Source organism: Dipteris shenzhenensis, chromosome 31, assembly GCF_047967505.1.
Source record: "Dipteris shenzhenensis isolate YYH24624 ecotype China chromosome 31, Dip_SZ_1.0, whole genome shotgun sequence".
Taxonomy (NCBI): domain Eukaryota; kingdom Viridiplantae; phylum Streptophyta; class Polypodiopsida; order Gleicheniales; family Dipteridaceae; genus Dipteris; species Dipteris shenzhenensis.
In genome coordinates this window covers 23,369,654-23,387,580 of record NC_141626.1, presented here as the reverse complement: position 1 = coordinate 23,387,580, position 17,927 = coordinate 23,369,654, and the positions used below count along the sequence as shown (strand labels likewise).

At 45.6% G+C, this 17,927-nt stretch overlaps 1 protein-coding gene across 1 annotated transcript in view; it reads left to right on the top strand.

Annotated features, from left to right (window-relative positions):
• The window catches only part of ERA1 (Prenyltransferase family protein), a 111,135-nt gene extending 102,847 nt beyond the window's left edge, over window positions 1-8,288 (top strand). The window contains exons 11-14 of the mRNA XM_087369729.1: window positions 6,997-7,086; window positions 7,187-7,285; window positions 7,443-7,586; window positions 7,872-8,288. Coding sequence (XP_087225855.1) covers window positions 6,997-7,086; window positions 7,187-7,285; window positions 7,443-7,586; window positions 7,872-8,123 — 585 coding nt within the window. The 3' untranslated portion in view covers window positions 8,124-8,288. The remainder of the gene's footprint in view (window positions 1-6,996; window positions 7,087-7,186; window positions 7,286-7,442; window positions 7,587-7,871) is intronic.
• The last annotated feature ends 9,639 nt before the right edge of the window (window positions 8,289-17,927 follow it).

The window sequence follows — 17,927 nt, the reverse complement described above, 5'->3', positions numbered from 1 at the left end:
AATTTGTGAGAGGAGTCCATCTCAAAATAAATAAACGGTGCCGGTCCTAAACGAACTCCAATGCATAGACTAGCCTCACTAAAACAACTTGACCAAGTAGAGATGGGATGAACATAGGCTGGATCTGTAAGTATATCCCTCCACTCCTGAGGAATAGCTCTCATGATCAGTAATCTAGTGGCAGCAATCTGTCCAAGTGGCCCATGTCTATCTCTGATCACCTCCTCTGACATCTCCACACCTCCCCTGAACCAATCTCTGACTGTCACAACCCCCTGAGCATGCCATCTGGCCAAGGGAGTCCTAAGTTCTGTACCAGGGGAAGATCCCTGGTACCGAACCAGGGGGTTATGGTAAAGTGGCTGTCTGGCAATTTCCTCTCTGGAGGAGGGAACTGCTCTGATGAGGTGCTGTCGAAAATGATCCCATATCTGAATAAGCCTTTTCACAAGTGGTGAGGAAGGCTGAGAATGCTGGTCCGTCAGGAAGATCCAACTGACTCTACCTGCCCACTGACCTGCTACTCTGGGGGTGGACTGGTGAATCCCATGTAGTAGGAATTGCTTCCATGGTTGATCTCCTGGAGTCAAACCTCTAACAAGAAGTTTGACTAAAAGGACTCTGCTCTGCATCTCCGGATCAAGAATCCCAAGTCCTCCCTGCGAGAAGGGGTAAAGTGATAGTATCCCATGAAACTTTGGCCCTAGTGTCCTCAGAACCATCACCATCACTCCACAGAAAGTTCCGAAGCAATCTCCTCACTTGACGGATCGAGCCAGCATGAAAGCACCAACATGACGCAACGCACCACATAGTCGCTAGTAGAACCTGGTTGAGTATCAACGCTCTTCCGGCCAAAGAAAGTCTAGCCGTACTCCAGTAGGCTAGCTTTCTCCGGATACTCTCAAGAACGGGGGCAAACTGTTGCGTCGGGGACACCTCAATGCCAACCTGGAAGCCTAGATATCTCGTGGAGGTGCCTCTGGGTATCCATACAAAGCCTCTGTCTCCTCCCCATGTTGGGGTATCCTGCTGAGCTCCAATCCAGATGCCTTTTGATTTGTTCCAATTGACAAGTCCCCCTGAGGCTAGGCAGAACTTGTCAATTGAATCCACAGCAGTAGCAAGACTATATGCATCTCCTCTGACTGTCAGTGCCGTGTCATCAGCAAACTCGGTGTCCAGAAGCTCCTGCTCCTGCCGGATAGGCAGATGAAGGCCCAAAGTGCCATGACTGGTAGCCTGCATAAAGTATCCCATAGCCTCCGCTACGAAAAGGAAAAGGTAAGGTGCAAGCGAGCATCCCTATCGTACCGATCTGGATAGCTGAAAAGCCGGTCCTGTGCCTCCACAGACCACCATCCTGCTAGAGGAGTGAGAGTAAAGTGAGGAGACCCATAAGATCCATCTATCACTGAAGCCTAGCCTCCTCATAGTGCCCTCCAAGAAACCCCAGTCCACCCTGTCATAAGCCTTCTCAAAATCGAGAAGGAGAACTGCAATCTCCTGCTGACTCTCCTTCGCCCAGTGAGTGGCCTCCCAAAAAGTGAAGATGTTATCCAAGATACTCCGATCTGGACAAATCCTGTCTGAGTAGCTCTGATGATATCTGGTAGCATAGGCTTTAAGCGAAGAGCCAAGGTGTTCGCTAGGATCTTGTAGGCTGTCCCTAGAAGTGTAATGGGTCTCCATTTACGTAGGACTGTCTTGTCTCCCTCTTTCGGGATGAGACAAATCATACATGTGCATAATGTCTCGCCCAAAGATCTTGTATCGAGAGCCTATGAAAAGGCAGAAAGTAGATGAGGCCCAATCGTATTCCAAAGAGCTCTAAAAAGAAGTGGCGACAAACCGTCCTTCCCTGGGCATCTGTCTCTGGGCAGCTCATGTAACGCATCCGTGATCTCCAGGAGTGATAGTGGGCTATCCAAAACATGACTCATCGTGTCTGAGACCAACATCTGGGGGACATGACTCCAAATCTCCTCTCTGGCTCTGATCATCTCCTCAGTGACTGGATCGGCGGTGTAAAGAGTGGAACAGAAGTGATCTCAACAAGACGGTGAGGTTCCGTCTGAAGAGACCCGGCCTCATCCACAAGTCTACGAAGACTGTCTGAAGAGTATCTCTGACCCACTGCCCTGAAGAACTCTCTAGAGCATCTATCCCCCTTCTGGATCCAGAAAGTCTGCTGGGAGTAAACCCTGAATTGGGCCTTCCTGCCCTGAATCTCCTCTAGTCTCTCCTGAGCCTCCGAAAGCTGCCCTTTGATGAAAAGAGAATGAGGAAAACTCTGAATCAATCTCTGAAGTCTGGATACCTCCGCCCTTGCGTTTCGATCTCTGATTCTGAGCTTTTCCTTCTCCTCTTTTGTCCTCAACTGGCAGGCCATGCTGACTCTAGCCAAAGCCCCCTCTACCCACATCAACCAGCCCTGATCCACAGGAGTGTCCTCTGACAACCAAGCCTCTCTCAACCGTTCCACGAACTCTGTGTCCTGAAAAACAAAGTCTGGAACTCTCATAGAGCCTGTGCTCTCCAATCGAGAGGTAGGGAGAATCTGTAATAGGACTGGAGCATGGTCAGATAAAACATAACTCGGGTGGATCCCAATCTATCCTCGTCTGGCGTGGCCCCATTGGCCAATATAAAACCTGTCAAGTCTGACCAAAGAAAGAGAGCCATGGCAAACCCCGGACCAAGAGAACTGAAGACTGTCAGCCAAGTGACAAAAGTCGTCCAATCGAGCTGCATCATGAGGTCCAGCATGCAAAACAAAACTATCCCACTCCACTCTCTCCCTATCAGAAAGGCCACCCTCTGTCTGGCCCGACTTGTCTTCAGAGAATTCAACCATGTTGAAATCTCCAACAATCCAGGTGTCTGCCTGAGGAAGGGACTCTCTGAGCTGTCTCCAAAAAGCCCGTCTGTGGGCTGGATCCGTGGGAGCATACACATTGAGAACACCAACTGCTGTGCTCTCAATCTGAAGAATAACATAGCATGCCCTGCTCTCCACGAGTGTACCCTCTTGGGTGATCTCAGAGGCCCACCTGGCTGAAACTGAAATGCAAACTCCCCCCCTCGTGCCATCTGCTGGGCTCCAATATGTCCGGCTCTGTCCTCTGAGTAAGGATCTGCATCTGTCAATCCTGTCTTGGGAGAGCTTATGCTCGTGGATAAGCACAATGTCTGGAGGGGACCCTGAGGAAATAAACCGAAGGGAGTCCCTAAGCAACTGCAATCTAGGAACTCCCGATCTACGACTATCTGCATCTGAGGTAAATCTGCGGCCGTTCAGTCCTCTTACATTCCAAGAAATGATGGACAACCTAGACCTAGACATCGGATGGAAGTGATGGGGTGCCAGTGGCAGCGGCACAAATCACTCTCTCTAACGGCGCAATCCAAAGTCGGTCTCTGATCAAACTCCAAATCTGCCCCAACTCATGTAAAATGGCTCCATCCAAAGGAATAGTACTATGGCGCGAATTGAGGAGCTGAAAGTCAAACCAACCAGCACTCCTGGGCAAATCAAAGTCTCCCTGAACCTCAAAGAACAGAAACAGAAAGGCCCTGCCACCGAAGCCAGGTCGAAGAGTCCTAGGGCAAGAATGAATCTGCGAGCCGACAATACGGTGAACCGAAGAAAACTGAGTCATGCTCATGAGCTGTCTAGCAATCTCGTTGTCAAGTAACTCAGCTGACCAGCTTTCGCTCCCCCGAGATCGAAAGCGGAGAAACGAAGAATGTGCCCCTCTCTGGAGAGAGTAACAGATCCCAAGTACTCCTCTACCTCCTTTGACCGTCGACAAAATACCGGGAGAGGTTCCAATCGAGTGAGGGAATTTGTGGAAACCCCTCGAGCCAAAAAGGGCCAAAACTCAACGGGCAAATCTCTGTCAACCACCCTGGGGTCAGGTCTAGGAGTTATAAGAGCTGAAAAGGGCTGAGCCGTTCTAACTCTGCTCCAGGAATAGGTGATAGGGAGAGGAAGAATCTGCGACGAGGTGCCTGTAAGCATGGGTGACTGATAATCTCGCTCGATCTCATCTGCTAGGATCTCCCAACCCTCACGCCTGTCTAGGTACTAAGTGAAATCTGTGACCGCACTCGCAAAAGATCTGGATAAACCAAGAGTGAAAAGCTGCGAGGACGAGGCTGTACTAGGAGGGGTGTCTAAAAGGACACTCCGTATAGCAACAAAAGAAGGTACTATGCGACGGGGAAGAGAAAGAGGTCTCGAGGGAACCTCATACAGGCGCATGAGATCCTGGGACGGGCTCTGACTCTGACCTGTGTCGTGAAATACCACTCTCTCAATGGATTGCTGGGAAGAGGCATCTGTCACCGTAACTGCAGCCTGAGCAGTCTCCTGCTGGATAACTGTCTTAGTAACCAAAATCTGAACCTCCGGGGTAGTAGTGTCAAGAGTCATCAAATCCTGAGCTACTGTCTCCTGCACAGTGTGAAGACCTGCCTGCGGATGGTCCTCCGCATCTCCCCTTTCCGGGGTCTCCTGCACGTGTGTCTCGACTCCCTCAGCTACCATCTCCTGCACAGTGTCAAGACCTGCCTGCGGATGGTCCTCTGCATCTCCCCTTTCTGGGGTCTCCTACACATGTGTCTCAACTCTCTACCATCTGTGAGCTTGTACCTGGGGCTGCTCGTACTGCTGACTCTCCCTCTGTCTCCGTCTCCTCCAAGCTCTCCGTGAAAGCTGTTCCGCTGGAGGCACCTCCAAGTCCTCTGAGTCCACTGGAGGCTCCCCCGGAGGAGTCTCCTCTCGCTCTGCTGAATGAGTCGAAGCAGGCTCAGAGACCCCTGGAGGCTGAGCTGTAGGTTCTAGGTCACTCGTAGGATGAGGTGGATCCGGAGTCTCTGATCGAGGTCGACGGTTGAGGCAATCCCTAATAAAGTGACCTCTCTTCCGACAGAAAAGACACTGATCAGGAAGACCCTCATGCAAAACCCTCTGCTGCATCTGGACCCCATCTCCCATGGAGTACGAAATCAAAGTAGGCAAAGGTCGAGGAGGGGGGAACTCTGAAGTGAGTCTGATCCTCGTAACACCTGTACGAGCAAGTGACTGAGCATAGGAAAGTCTAGCACCTGATGGGATGACTGTACCTGCCACACTAGCCATATGCTCCATAGCTCTGCGACAAGAGCTGACCTCATTAGGAAGTCCAGGGAAAAGCATCCAAAAAGAGACCTGGCGCGGTCCCGGGGAAGTAGAACTGAAGTGCTTCCGCCAAGGCCACAAATGGATGACTCTGCTCTGAAACTGAATCGGTGAGCTCATAAGTACTCTTTGAGCCTGCTCTGCAGACTGAAGGCCAAAAGAAAAGTACCCTCTGCCAAGCAATCGGAAAACCGTAACTGAGACACCCAATGAGGCCATGCTGGTGTACACCCAATCACATAATTGTTGGCGTCTACCGGGTAGAAAGCCAATGATGTGCGTCAAACGAAAACCCTCCTTTGCTACCTCAATCATCTGCACAATGTCGGGAGGAAAAGAAACAGTGACTTCAATCTCCTCAGGTTCGGCGACGGGAGTGGCATTAGTGTCCTCCATTGTCTCAGCTTGCGCTGTCCTGAGGGGAGGAGCTACCTCTGCTGAAAATACCCACCAAGAACTCGCAACCAACCACAAGTAAATCCCCAAAAACCTGTATAATGAATGCCCTGAACTTCAGCCTGCGTGGGATGAAAAACAGGCCGCTCAATGCTGAAGCAGAAAGCTCCGCCAATGCCTGGAAACAGCCCAAGAACTCAGCTCCCTGGAACACGAGCAGAACAGCCCCGGAGAGGGCCCTGAAGCAGCCCAGCCTGAAACGCAAGGGAGGGGCGGGCAACAGCAAGGGAGGGGCCTGAAAGGCGGCCTGGATGGCGGCCTGAAGGGGCGACCTGAAGGGCAAAGGAGCGCGACCAGCAGGGCGCGGCCAGACAGCAGGCTGAAGGGGGGGCGCGATGCGCGGCCAGACGGGCTGAAGGGGGGGCGACCTGAGCAGGGCGCTGCCAGGGAGCCTGCGTGGCCAAGGCAGCAGGGCGCTGCCAAGGGAGCTGGGCGCGGCCAAGGGAGCAAGGCGCTGCCACGGGGCTGGGTGATGGCGACAGGCGGCGGCGGGCAGCTGCAGACGGGAGCTCCTCCAACGATTTTTCCCACAGACTTGGCACTTGTTAACTCTGTATGTGGACGTGCAAAATCTTTTCCCAATGTAAAGTTACAAATAGTAGCCCTGCTAGCATTTTCAGGGAAAATTTATCAAATTTAAGGCTCTAAATATAAGGCCAATGTATTTTTGGGTGTATTTGTTAAATTTGAAACTCTAAATATTAACTTGGAGATTGGGCTAAAATTCGCCACTAATTTTTCCCCTGCCCAACAACAGTCACTTTGGGAAGGACCCGTTGCATTGGCAGCTCTTGTTGTGGGAGGGTCGTCCCCTTCAAGAGGTTCATTGAGATTTGAGAAAGTGGTTCTGGCCTTCTAGAGTGGGCACTCGAAGTGGATTACGGAGGTTCCCTTCTTCTCGTACACTACACACATAGGTTGCTGTCTCCAAGTGGAGGCAGCTGCTTGGACCCCTTTGAGAGAGCAGCATTAGGTGCCCCAAGAGGTTATTTTAGATTTGACTTGCAGATATGGACCAGCCTCTGACCATGTAAGATTACATATTTCCTTTGGATGATGACCCTGGGTGGATCGCCCATCAGCCCATGGTTTACACCAAGCAAGCATGTTCCTCTTTGAGAATGTTCAATGTTCAATAATCTATTAATGTATGTGTTTTTGCCTTAAAGATGACTTTCTGTGGTTCATGAAAGAATCAATTGAGTGTGAAGTTATTTTCATGCTCATTTCTCCTCCTGATAGAAATTCTCTGTCAGTCAATATATTTCAGAAGGGTTTATATATACGAGACGATGGATTCTTGCAAGGTTTTACTTGAAATAGCAGCTGTGTTATTTGCATTTCCTTGTCCACAGAACTGGGCTGTCTTTCGACAAGGGAAAGTGGAAGGTGGTTTTCAAGGCAGAGTCAACAAATTAGTAGATGGATGCTACTCTTTTTGGCAGGTGAAGAGCTGTGTTTCTTTTCCTCAAGTCTTACCTACTTTCTGCTTTTCCAAGGTATGGAAGTTCAATGGCTGTTAATTGTTGGTTTAATTTATGGCAGGGAGGAATTTTTCCATTGATCCAAAGGCTTACACAGTATGTAGTCTGTCCGCAAGCTTTGGTTCAGAGATCTTTACATACTAATCTTGCACAGGGCAAGGTAACGAAAATAAGCACGACTACTGCATTTTCATTTCAGATCCTGTGAAACGTAGAGGTGCATGTTTGAGGAGAAGGCCACTACATGCAGAAGCTCTAAATGAGGGCGCTAATATTACAGTTAGTGCATGAATGTTAATAATGTGAGATGGATGCAGGCAACATGCGAAAGGGATGAGGAAACAGGGTTACAAAAAGGTGAATATTCTCACAGGATCCGTACAAACTTTCCAGATGAGTGTCAATTGGGTCCACTATTCAATACACAAGCTTTGCAAGGCTATATATTGTTGTGCTGCCAGGTATAAAACTCTACCGTTGGATGTTGCACTCATATAACTCATCATATGCTGCTTCCTATTCCTGATGGTAGAACAGATATTGTACTTTTCTTATGTCTTTCTCCTCTCATTGGTGTGCTGACTGCTAGCAAACTATACAAATTTTCAAGTACACGTGCTGCTGTCAAATTTTTCATTTGGCCTCTTGTGCTTCTCATGCTGAACAAAAAATCTAGATTAAGCACGCCTGTTTCCAGATTGGTCTCTTTTTATACAGCAAACGATCCTCACTAGTTTTGCTTGTAGGTGTTGGATGGAGGGCTACGGGATAAACCAGGAAAGTCACGTGATTTCTATCATACTTGCTACTGCCTAAGTGGATTATCCACGGCTCAGTATTGCTCTTCAAAGAGGCTGGGAACCCCACCAGTTCCATCGAATGTCTTGGGTCCCTTCGACAACTTGCTGGAAGCAACTCACCCACTTTGTAATGTAGTTCTAAAAAGGTATGCTGAAGCTCAAAGATTTTTCACCAAACTTTCAATTGACGACTATTGATGTAACACAGCCCATGTCTGTGGTCAATAGGCCAAAATTGTAGGCCCGATTTTCCTTGGTTTAAAAAAGAAAGTATTAAAGTATGATATAAATACCTCTTTCTCAGGGTGAAATGTTTTCTAAAATTGATGTGGGAAAACAATTGTTCGTGCTGTTATTGACCCTTTCTTAGAGTAAACGGCTCTCTAAAATAGATGTGGACAGACACTTGTTTGTGAAGAAATGTCATTTAGATGATAGATTCAATGAGATGAGGCTTGTCCTTAAAAGGGAATCAAAATAGATGAATGACAAGCTAAATCCTTGTAAATGCTTTCATAATAGAATTTCTGCTCATCTTTAATAAGCTCCTCGAGCAGAAGCACAATCTGAAAAGTTGGGATTGTTCCTGCCTGCACCTGCCTGCTATCCCTTGACTCACTGTACCCCCTGCCATCTCTGCCTCTCTTCCGCCTTCTTCTTTTCCTCCCCACCTCTTCTTCTTGCTTTCCTCCAGTCCCGTGTCCCCTGCTGCCAGTTTTTGGGCTTGGCTGCTCTTCGTTTGCAATCCAGTGGGGGCTTTGCTGCTTTGTTAGCCCTTGTTGCCTCTCAGCCTCCCCCTTCCTTGATTCACTCCTCTGGGAGGAGATTGAGTCAGAGAAGCACCTTACTTTCAGACGCCCTGTGATCCGAGGTCGGCACCATTCAGAGATGGATTTGGGCCCCTCTCTAGCCTCGTCTCAGCCAGATCAGAGAGTTTGGCAACCTTGTCCGTATGACACAGAGATAGCTGCCCATGGCACATAGATGAGATCAGGGTGCTCAGCTAGATTTCACCCAAAGTGTGATCATTGCAGTCAAATAGCATGGACCAGCAAGCCCCAGAGAGATGGCATAGCCAAAGCCCGAAGACTGACACGTTAGCTTGTCGATGCATAGATGAGGCTTCATGGTCTTCCCTCCATGTTCACACAGGTGTGACTGGCACTTGTCCGGTGCAGAGCCAAAGCTAGGAGACCGAATCAGACCGCATATATTGACCTACGTCGGCACTCTATCACAGGTTTCATGCGGCCACGGCAGCCTGCCCACCACTGGAGCCTCTCTGCCGAGATCCTATTATCCATTCTTAGCCGCCCAGTGGACTTAGGTCCTCACACAGCATACAGGGGACTACCACATTGACGCCACGCCACACGTCCATTCTCTCCATGGGCTCAGACACTTTTTACTAGCTTTTATGTTTATTTTTAATATGTTGTGGTGGGTACAGATGCCGGCTTAGAGGCTCCACCCATTTAGCTCATTGTATCTGGTCAGAGGAGCACTAGACACGATGGCCCAATGTTTTGACAGGAAACAGAGGGTTTTGGTATGCCGGAAACTCACAAACTGCTTACCAGAGGTGGACTATTGGGTTGTAGAAGTTGACTTTAACAACATATTTTGTGTAGGACAAGCTTGGGGGCACATCCTTCTGGTGGAGAGGGGGTTGTGGGAGCAATTTATCTTCTCTATTAGAGCAAAGATTCTTCAAGGCAGTCGGAATACAACCCTGTTCTTCCTCTGGGCAATGCAGACAGGCACATCCTTTTGGTAGAGGAGAGGTTGTGGGAGCAATTCATCTTCTCTATTAGAGCAAGGATCCTTCACGGCAGTCGGAATACATTCCCTGTTGATCCGTTGGGTAATGCAGACATGATGGTCTATTGGAGGTTGGATCTCTTTATGTCAGGGGATGGGCCATGCAAAGAGGGGGCATGGAGATCCTTGTAGGTAGTCCTCCTCTTGGAGCAGCTATCTAAACTCCATTGACAGACCCATGGGCAACATTGAGGTTTGCAATAGTTGACGGATGAATACGATTGTACTAATGGATCTTTAGACAACAAAGGCTAGTGTGCGGAGTTGTCCTACCTTTCATTGGCAAGGCCACACTACCATTGGAATTCGTTTGGCCATTTGAAAACCGATTACACAGATATCATATTGCATCGGGAGTGACTATTTTAATAGGGAGCTATTTTGGATGGCTTATGAGCTCTAGTTGAGATTAAATTTTTGATGGAGTAGATCCATAGCATCCTTCATGCAATTCTACCCTTAGAATGAATTTCTACTTGGTACTCCACCTTTGATAGAGGATTCATCAATTTAGTTTTTATGTGCATGATAATGTTAGTAATTTAGTTTCGATGCAAATTTTGAGAGTTATTTCGATGCTTTTAGGTGGAAACTCAATCCTTGCAATGTGGTGTCTTTCATGGTTTTTATTTCTTGTTTTGTTTGAGATGGTTTCAAGCTCCCTTCCATCCATCCTTCTCTCCCCTATTGTCCTCTTCCTTCTTGCTCTACCTTATCCTCTTCCTCTTTGCCTCCCCTCTTTTTCTTTTCATTTCTTCCTTATCCTCCTCTTTTATTTCTTGGCACATGCATTAGCATTGGATAGGGGAGCCCATTTTAGTGGCTCCACCCTTAGGTTTCACTGTATCTGGTTTCTTTTCAGTATCATAAACCCTTTCGTCTTTCGTAGACGTTGATAAACTTTCTTGTTCTTTCTGTATCTCCTTGCCTCTTCATCTTTGTCTTACCTCTTGTCTTTACATTTCTTCCTTGTCTCCTCCTCTCCCCTTTCCCCTTTCTCTTTCTCTTCTTCTTGCTCCTTCTCTCCCCTTTCCTCTTTCTCTCCTTTCTCCTTGTCTCCCGTTTCTCCTCTCCTCTTCTTTCCTTCTCCCTTTCCCCGTCGTCTTCTTGTTTGTCCATGTCTCCCCTTTTTTCATCCTCTTCTTCTTTGTCCTTGTCTCCCCTCTTTCTTCTTTCCCTTCCTCCTCTCATTTTTTCACAACATGGAAGGCAATCAAAGAACTCTCCTCCCTCTAGTAATTTGAGTATACTTGACATCCAAAATGGCGTTTGTATTTTCTCAAACTCGAGTAGTAGGGGGTTTGGGAATTTAACCTCTCTTCTTGAAAACATCTAAAGTCAACATGCTTTTGTTTTAGACATAGCATGAGTGGGAGTGAACACTCTTATGGTGGGCATGCACCTAGTGAGCGCAAAATAAAATAGAGATTGTATTAATCGATATGACCATCAAAAGCAATCTCGGTTGCTAGCAATGATCATGTTTATAAAGCCAGTGATATATGTAATATCATTTGTTATATCGATGCAGCTTCCCAAGTGATGGTAGTTTTTAGGTCTATATAGATGTTTTTCTTCTTCTTTGTAAGGGTTTGTAATTGTTATCGAAATAATTATCACAAACAGGGTAAAAAATAAGAGGGAAGTAGTTGTGGAAGTGTAGGTCATTGGAGAAATCTTTCAAGAACACAGCTATGGAACTATGTATTTGGGCATGACTTCAGGTGGTACATGATCAGACATGACTTGGTTCAAGCCATGATTGGACTTCTTGTGGTACATGGTCGGACTTCAGGTGGCACATGAACCAGACTTTGGGTGGGATAGATGAAGGACCAACATAGCCCTCTTTGGTGACGGAGCTTGGTGACGCAGAGAAGCGAGGTAGGGGCATCCAACCGACCATAGGTCCAATTGGCCAAGATTCCCTAAGAGCACACACAGATATAACATATTCAAGAGTTATGGCACTACGCAGGAGTTAGGGCACTATGCAATGCAAAAGTTGACACCACGTAGGAGTTACGGCACCGCCAAGGAGTTAGTGCAAGTGTAGATGCCAAAGGATCATCGGAGGCATCAAGGGCGAGCCTGCATCCTTAAGGGGAGAGGACCACCCACAATGGGGAGAGAAGAATCATAGCAAGTAATGGAGGTACTACCACTGATGATCAAAGATGGGGAAGTGAAGATAGGGGAGAAAGGGGAGGGAATCATAATTCGCGGGGAACAGAGTAAAGCATGTGAGAGGAGAGGCTTGAGCTATGAGATCGTCCATTGTATTCAGGTATTATTTGTGAGTGATGTCTTTAGAGAGGTGGATCTGTGTACTCTCGGTTGGTAGTCTTGTTCTCTTCTAATTCCACTCTAGTATGCGCATCCTTGGTGTGGTTCTCACTAGCATGTGCATTGATCCTTGAGAATTTATTTTTACTTCAACACTTCTTGTTCTATTCCACACTTGCGCTTGTAGCAATCATACACCACAACCCACTTTGTATTCGTCCCCTAGTTGTGCCATCACTGCACAATCCACTGCACCGTAGCATATGATGCCACAACACACTCCTTGCACCTCACACCAGGTGCCTTTGGCCTTCGAAACGCCTACAGACGTGTGAGCAGACCTCCCTCAGATAGTCTATGGTGAGGGGAGAGAGATCTTATGTAGAGTGGTTTTAAAGACCTTGAGGGAGCAAGTGAGATAACAAGGAGTTACTTGAGAAGAGTGGAGAGGTTCTTGCAGACCAACATGATAAAAGAAGGATACATGTGGAGAAAGTTTGGGGAGTCCTCAAGCCGAGCACAAAGTGAACCTATTGGAGCACTTGCCCGAGCTAGCAATATCATCGAAGCTCTCATTCACTTGGACCAACAAGATCCATGGTGGTCAGGACTCTGACGGGGAGAACAATTTCAAATCAGAGAGCACGTGAAGGAGGAAGACATGAAGGAAAAGGACTCATCAAGAGCTCATCAAGGTTAAGACAACATCCTTTTTTCTTTTGCAACTATGTCTTCATCAACAGCTACTTCAGACAGGATTGGGAATGGCTTCAACACCTAACTCGACATGACATACTGGTCAAGCTACTAATTCGTATGCTATACAGAGTCCTGATTTGCTGTCAAGTCTTGCTTCTACACCCATTTCACCTATTGGTTCTCATTTTACTTCGGTCATGTACCTAGCACCGTCCATCAATATGCCATCTCCTCTCTCATCCATGGTCGTAGTTATTAGGGAACGGGAATGTTCTGGGACTTTGGATTTTGGAAATGGGAATGGGAATGAGAATGCCACATCATATGACACATCATCATAGGACATAAAACTATGCTAGAAAATGAAAGAAACTAACATTTTATAGCTTTGAACTTTCCATTTTAGCTTTAAAGTACCCATTTGGATTCTTTAGATATCTTTCTTTCTTTTTATTTTGGAGGGGGGCGCGGGGGGTTAAAGGGACGTCTCGATTCCCCCTTCGTTCCCGAAACATCTGAAACACTATTTTGGATGGGGAAACTATGTTCCTTGTTAACTATGTCTAGATTATCCTTTCGACTATCTCTATGTTGTTTTACTACTCACTCATCCTACACGACTTCCATTTCATCTCTTCCATTCCCAGCCGCTCTTGCATCTTCATTGACATCCACATCCTCTATGTTCTACCCTTCTGCATTTGCATCAATGGTGCCCTCAGCGCTTGCAATACCTTCTATGTATTCTCCATCTATGGCTACATTAGTGGTGACTTCACGATCGTGGTCTCCCCTAAAAGTCCTTGCCTTATCATCTCCACCATATGTCCCCATGGTGCCCACGCCTACTGGGCACCTATTGCTCTTCAAATAGGAGGCCCTTCAACTCTTGCAGCTGCTTCAAGGCCTGGAGTGGGTAGAGGCGTTACATTAACCATGGTGGTTCTTAGTCTTACAGAGAGAGGTAGCCTTCTTGAACTACTCAATAAAGTCTATGTGAAAACCTAGAAGTTCAAGGGTCAACTCCATGAGGATGCAGAAGCTCACGTCAAAACATTTCTCACGACTTGCAAAACTAAAGGTGTGGAGAATGAGCATGCCTTTTTCCACATCTTCCATCATCTTTAGAGGATGTAGCCACGTGCGGTACGATCAATTTTTGTCGGCTTATTTCCAACTTAGATGGACCTAAGGGAGGAATTTTTGCGGACTTTCAAGCTAGAAAAGTTTGAATGTATGATTTCCAAGAGTTGTCCATATACATAAGTAAGCCAAGAGATGAGTTGTCCATATACATAAGTAAGCCAAGACATAGGATATTTGAACTGTACACTTGATTAAGGGTCTTGGCTATGAAGATGTCGGACATGAAGGGCTAGTTTTAAAAGGCATTACCTCCCTCTAGGCTAGTTGACAAGGTAGTGATGTTGTCATGAAGGGGTGGTTTTTTAAGACATTACCTCTCTCCATTGCAATCAGTCTAGTTGAGAAACTTCATGCTGAGAAAGTTCTTGAGCATGCCCCTCTACAAGACTTCTAAAGGGAAGCCATGAAGATGGAACAGTCTCAATTAACCACCATAAGCTACACCCACCAAGCTTCCGAGAGAGGAGGATCATTAGAATGACAACATCTCAAGAAGGAGTTGGAAGAAATAAAAGGACTTAAAGAAAGAACAAAGGTAGATGGACCTTCCTCTTTTGAAACCTAGGTCAGAAGTGGTTTCTAGTGCATTGAGTCCAAAGGAAGATGGTCATGGTCACTAGGAATGTCCCTCTAAACATAGGGTACCAACTTCTGCCTCCTTTTGTATCTTTTGTGAAATTCATTGACATGATTCCTCTTAATGTAGGTATTTTATGGGGTTAAGGAAGCTTCTACCAGAGTATCCAAGAGGAGAAACCCTAGTTGCTATAGTCCAAATATCCACATTGACCACTTCTAATTGGGTGCTTGTACCCTTACTCTTGTGAATGCATTAGAACCACTTATCCCCTCTATTGTTTGGCTCTACTGCTTCCTCCTCTTCCTTTGCTTCAAGATCTTGCACCCAATCAAGTTGGGCCCCCATATTTTTATCCTCAGTTGTATTATGCACCGTCCCAACTTCAAGAATTCATTGCCCTTGTCTTCTACTATTAGCGGATCTAATAGAATATCGATGGGGATACGATCAACACGGACTGCCACAATCTGTAAGAGTGATACGTCTTCAACTAAGAGCCTGCTATATTCAGGCATTCTTGATGAGTGATATCTATTAAAGAGGTGGATCTGTGTACTCTGGGCTGCTTGGTAGTCCCATTATCTTTTGATTGCACTCTACTATACACACCCTTGTTGTGGGTGTCACTATCATGTGCATTAATGCTTGAGCATTTCTTCTTATTCCAACACTTCTTTTTGTTCTATTTTGCACTTGCACTTACACCACCATCCATACCATAGTTCACTCTGCACCCATCCCATAGTTGAACCATCACCGTGCGATCCACTGCATCATAGTGTATGATGCCAACATGCACTTCTTGTACCTCACACTAGTAAATATTTGGCCTTTGATAACACCTCAAGAAGTAATCGGACCTTCCCTCAGACAATGATGTTTATAGGTAGAGGATACCTTAAATTCCCACACGTACACATCAATGATCATGTCGTGAAGAGGATCTTATTGACATCATAGATGATTTCACACACAAATAAGATTTAATCCTAAAGGTCACTTGACCCTTTTCACACTAACACACATTCTAGAACCTTGTTCACACCACAAGAGCTCACACACAAATATCATTTTGGGGTGACTATCCAAGAAAGAGAACTCTTGTTGACTCAACACACATAGGATACCAAAAACAACTAAATCTTTTTGGAGTTTTAAACACCCCTTTATTGAGATGTGCATGAAGATGTTGCTTTCTTGCAATGACATTTCCAATACACCATTGTGTGGGATCCACACTCGTATAATGAGTTGTTTGATGGGCTTGATATTGTTAGCCAGCATACTAATGTCAATGAAAAAATCCATGCCAATGTTGATCCCATGGACAATGAATTAGTTTTACAAGACAATGTCCATATGCAAACGCTTTGAGAAATAAAAGCTACTTGCAGAATCTTGAAAGCCTCTTTCTTGGTGACAAAGACTTGAATATTATCCAAATTACTCATGTCGTCATTCTTTAAGAAGTCCATACCACTTTATTGGAGTAGTTTGATTGAGTGCTATGCATACATATCGTCTTGTGTAGGTTGAAATTCAAGAAATTAAAGCAAAGGAGGAGGTGGCAGGGTTTAGGCAAGGATCCCAAAATTCTCACTTTCTCTAGATATAGGTCTTTGATAGCTAAACTCAAGTCTTTAGATGCTCTTCATGATCCACTTGCTCCCTTAGACCCATTTGGTGCATTAGTTATAGCAGCAGGAGTTGTGGAGTTGAACCATCCAGTCAAGGCATCTCTGGCTATCCACTAAGTTTTGACACCAACCTATGCTGGACCATTCACGGCTGTGGTCCAAGAATGCAATGGGCTTATTGCCTTAGATAGACTGTCTCAAGATGAGAATCAAAGTTCTTGGTGAAGAAGACTTTAAGCTAATCCATTTGTAGTTTGTCTTCATACATCGAGAGGGACTTCACTACATATGTCATTGGAATATAGCTTGGCGTATTCTATTAATATGAAAAGAAGATCCCAAGGCTCTGGTGTATTCTGTTAATATCAAAAGAAGGGATGCATTTCAAGATTGAGTGCCTTGTTGTGATCAAGTATCCCTGTGATTGGTGGAAGGTCTTGATTGTAAACATGTTGTCATAGTTGGCTGCACTCAACACTAGGGTAGGCTTCGATGACCCAATTAGCATTAGGGCGAGTTGAATCACCACTTCATCACGAAGCCATTTATCCTCTCCTATCACAAATACTGATGTTGTGGGTACCTTCTTCATAAGACTGGAGTAGTTCCTCATCTACCTTTGCATTCCATACATCGTGCCATGGTAAATATGCCATATGATGTAGGACATTCCTCTCAGCATCTTTGTTGTTGTGGGGGATCTTCTATTAGATGAGGACCTTAAATATGTAAAGATAAATTTTGTCATTTGGCTATCCCTCTCCATTCCTAGAGGTAGTTGAAGCCATAGTGGTGGTAAAGGTGGGGGTGATGAGACAAGAAGTAGAATGCAACAATTTTCAAAAGCATGACAAGCATAAAGTAGTAGAGAGCTTAACCAATGAGAGTTTTCTTCGTAAAATAATATGAACTTGCTTCTACATGTAGCAACGACTCATTGGACAAGATGCGCCACCAAATTTAGTGTGCCATGAGACACCTCAAATGGAACAAGCTGATTTTTATTCTCATGATTAGCCTTACTTACATAGACTTTAGGATGCTTGCTACCACGTGGCATCGATCTTGACACGTGTGAGCTGCTCATTGTTTCCAAGCTTGTTGTGGTAGTTCTATTAACTCAATCAACTCAGGGATCACCTATCCTTGCAAATTAACCAATCAAACGGTGCCATTCTATGAACATCAATCAACATGTATGACCCATTTCAAGAAAAGTTGAGATTGGATTTTGACGGTCCAAATTTTGCATTACACCATAGCGCCGACTTCCCCTTTTCAAAAATTTCTAAACAATATGTCGGTCGTGCTAGGATTTTCTCCTCATCTGATTGGTCGGTCGTACAATTCATCCAGCTACTACAATCATCTCTTGATTGCTTTTGGTTCAACATAGTGATGATCAATGGTAACACATAGACTCAAGAATAAAAACTCTACTGGAATAATAGCTTCTAATCCAAAATCCATTTGACATGGTGCTGAATTGGTTGTGACTTTGTAAGATGTCTAGTAAGCCCATAATGCGATAGGAAGCCTTACATCCCAATCCTGTTGATTCGTACTCACTATCTTGGTGAGAACTAATTTAAGAGTTTAATTGGTTGACTTGGCCTGTCCACTACACCTGAGGTAGTACATGTCGCAACCCAATGTATGACCATAAAGTTATTTGTCAATAACTCAAACACTTCATTCAAAAAATGAGTTCCTTAATCACTCACAAACTCAATTGGGCATCCACATATGTAGATAATATATTCAAAAGAAACTTGATTGTAGATTGATCCAAGTTGTCTCGTAAAGATTTGGCTTCCACCCATTTTGTAGCAT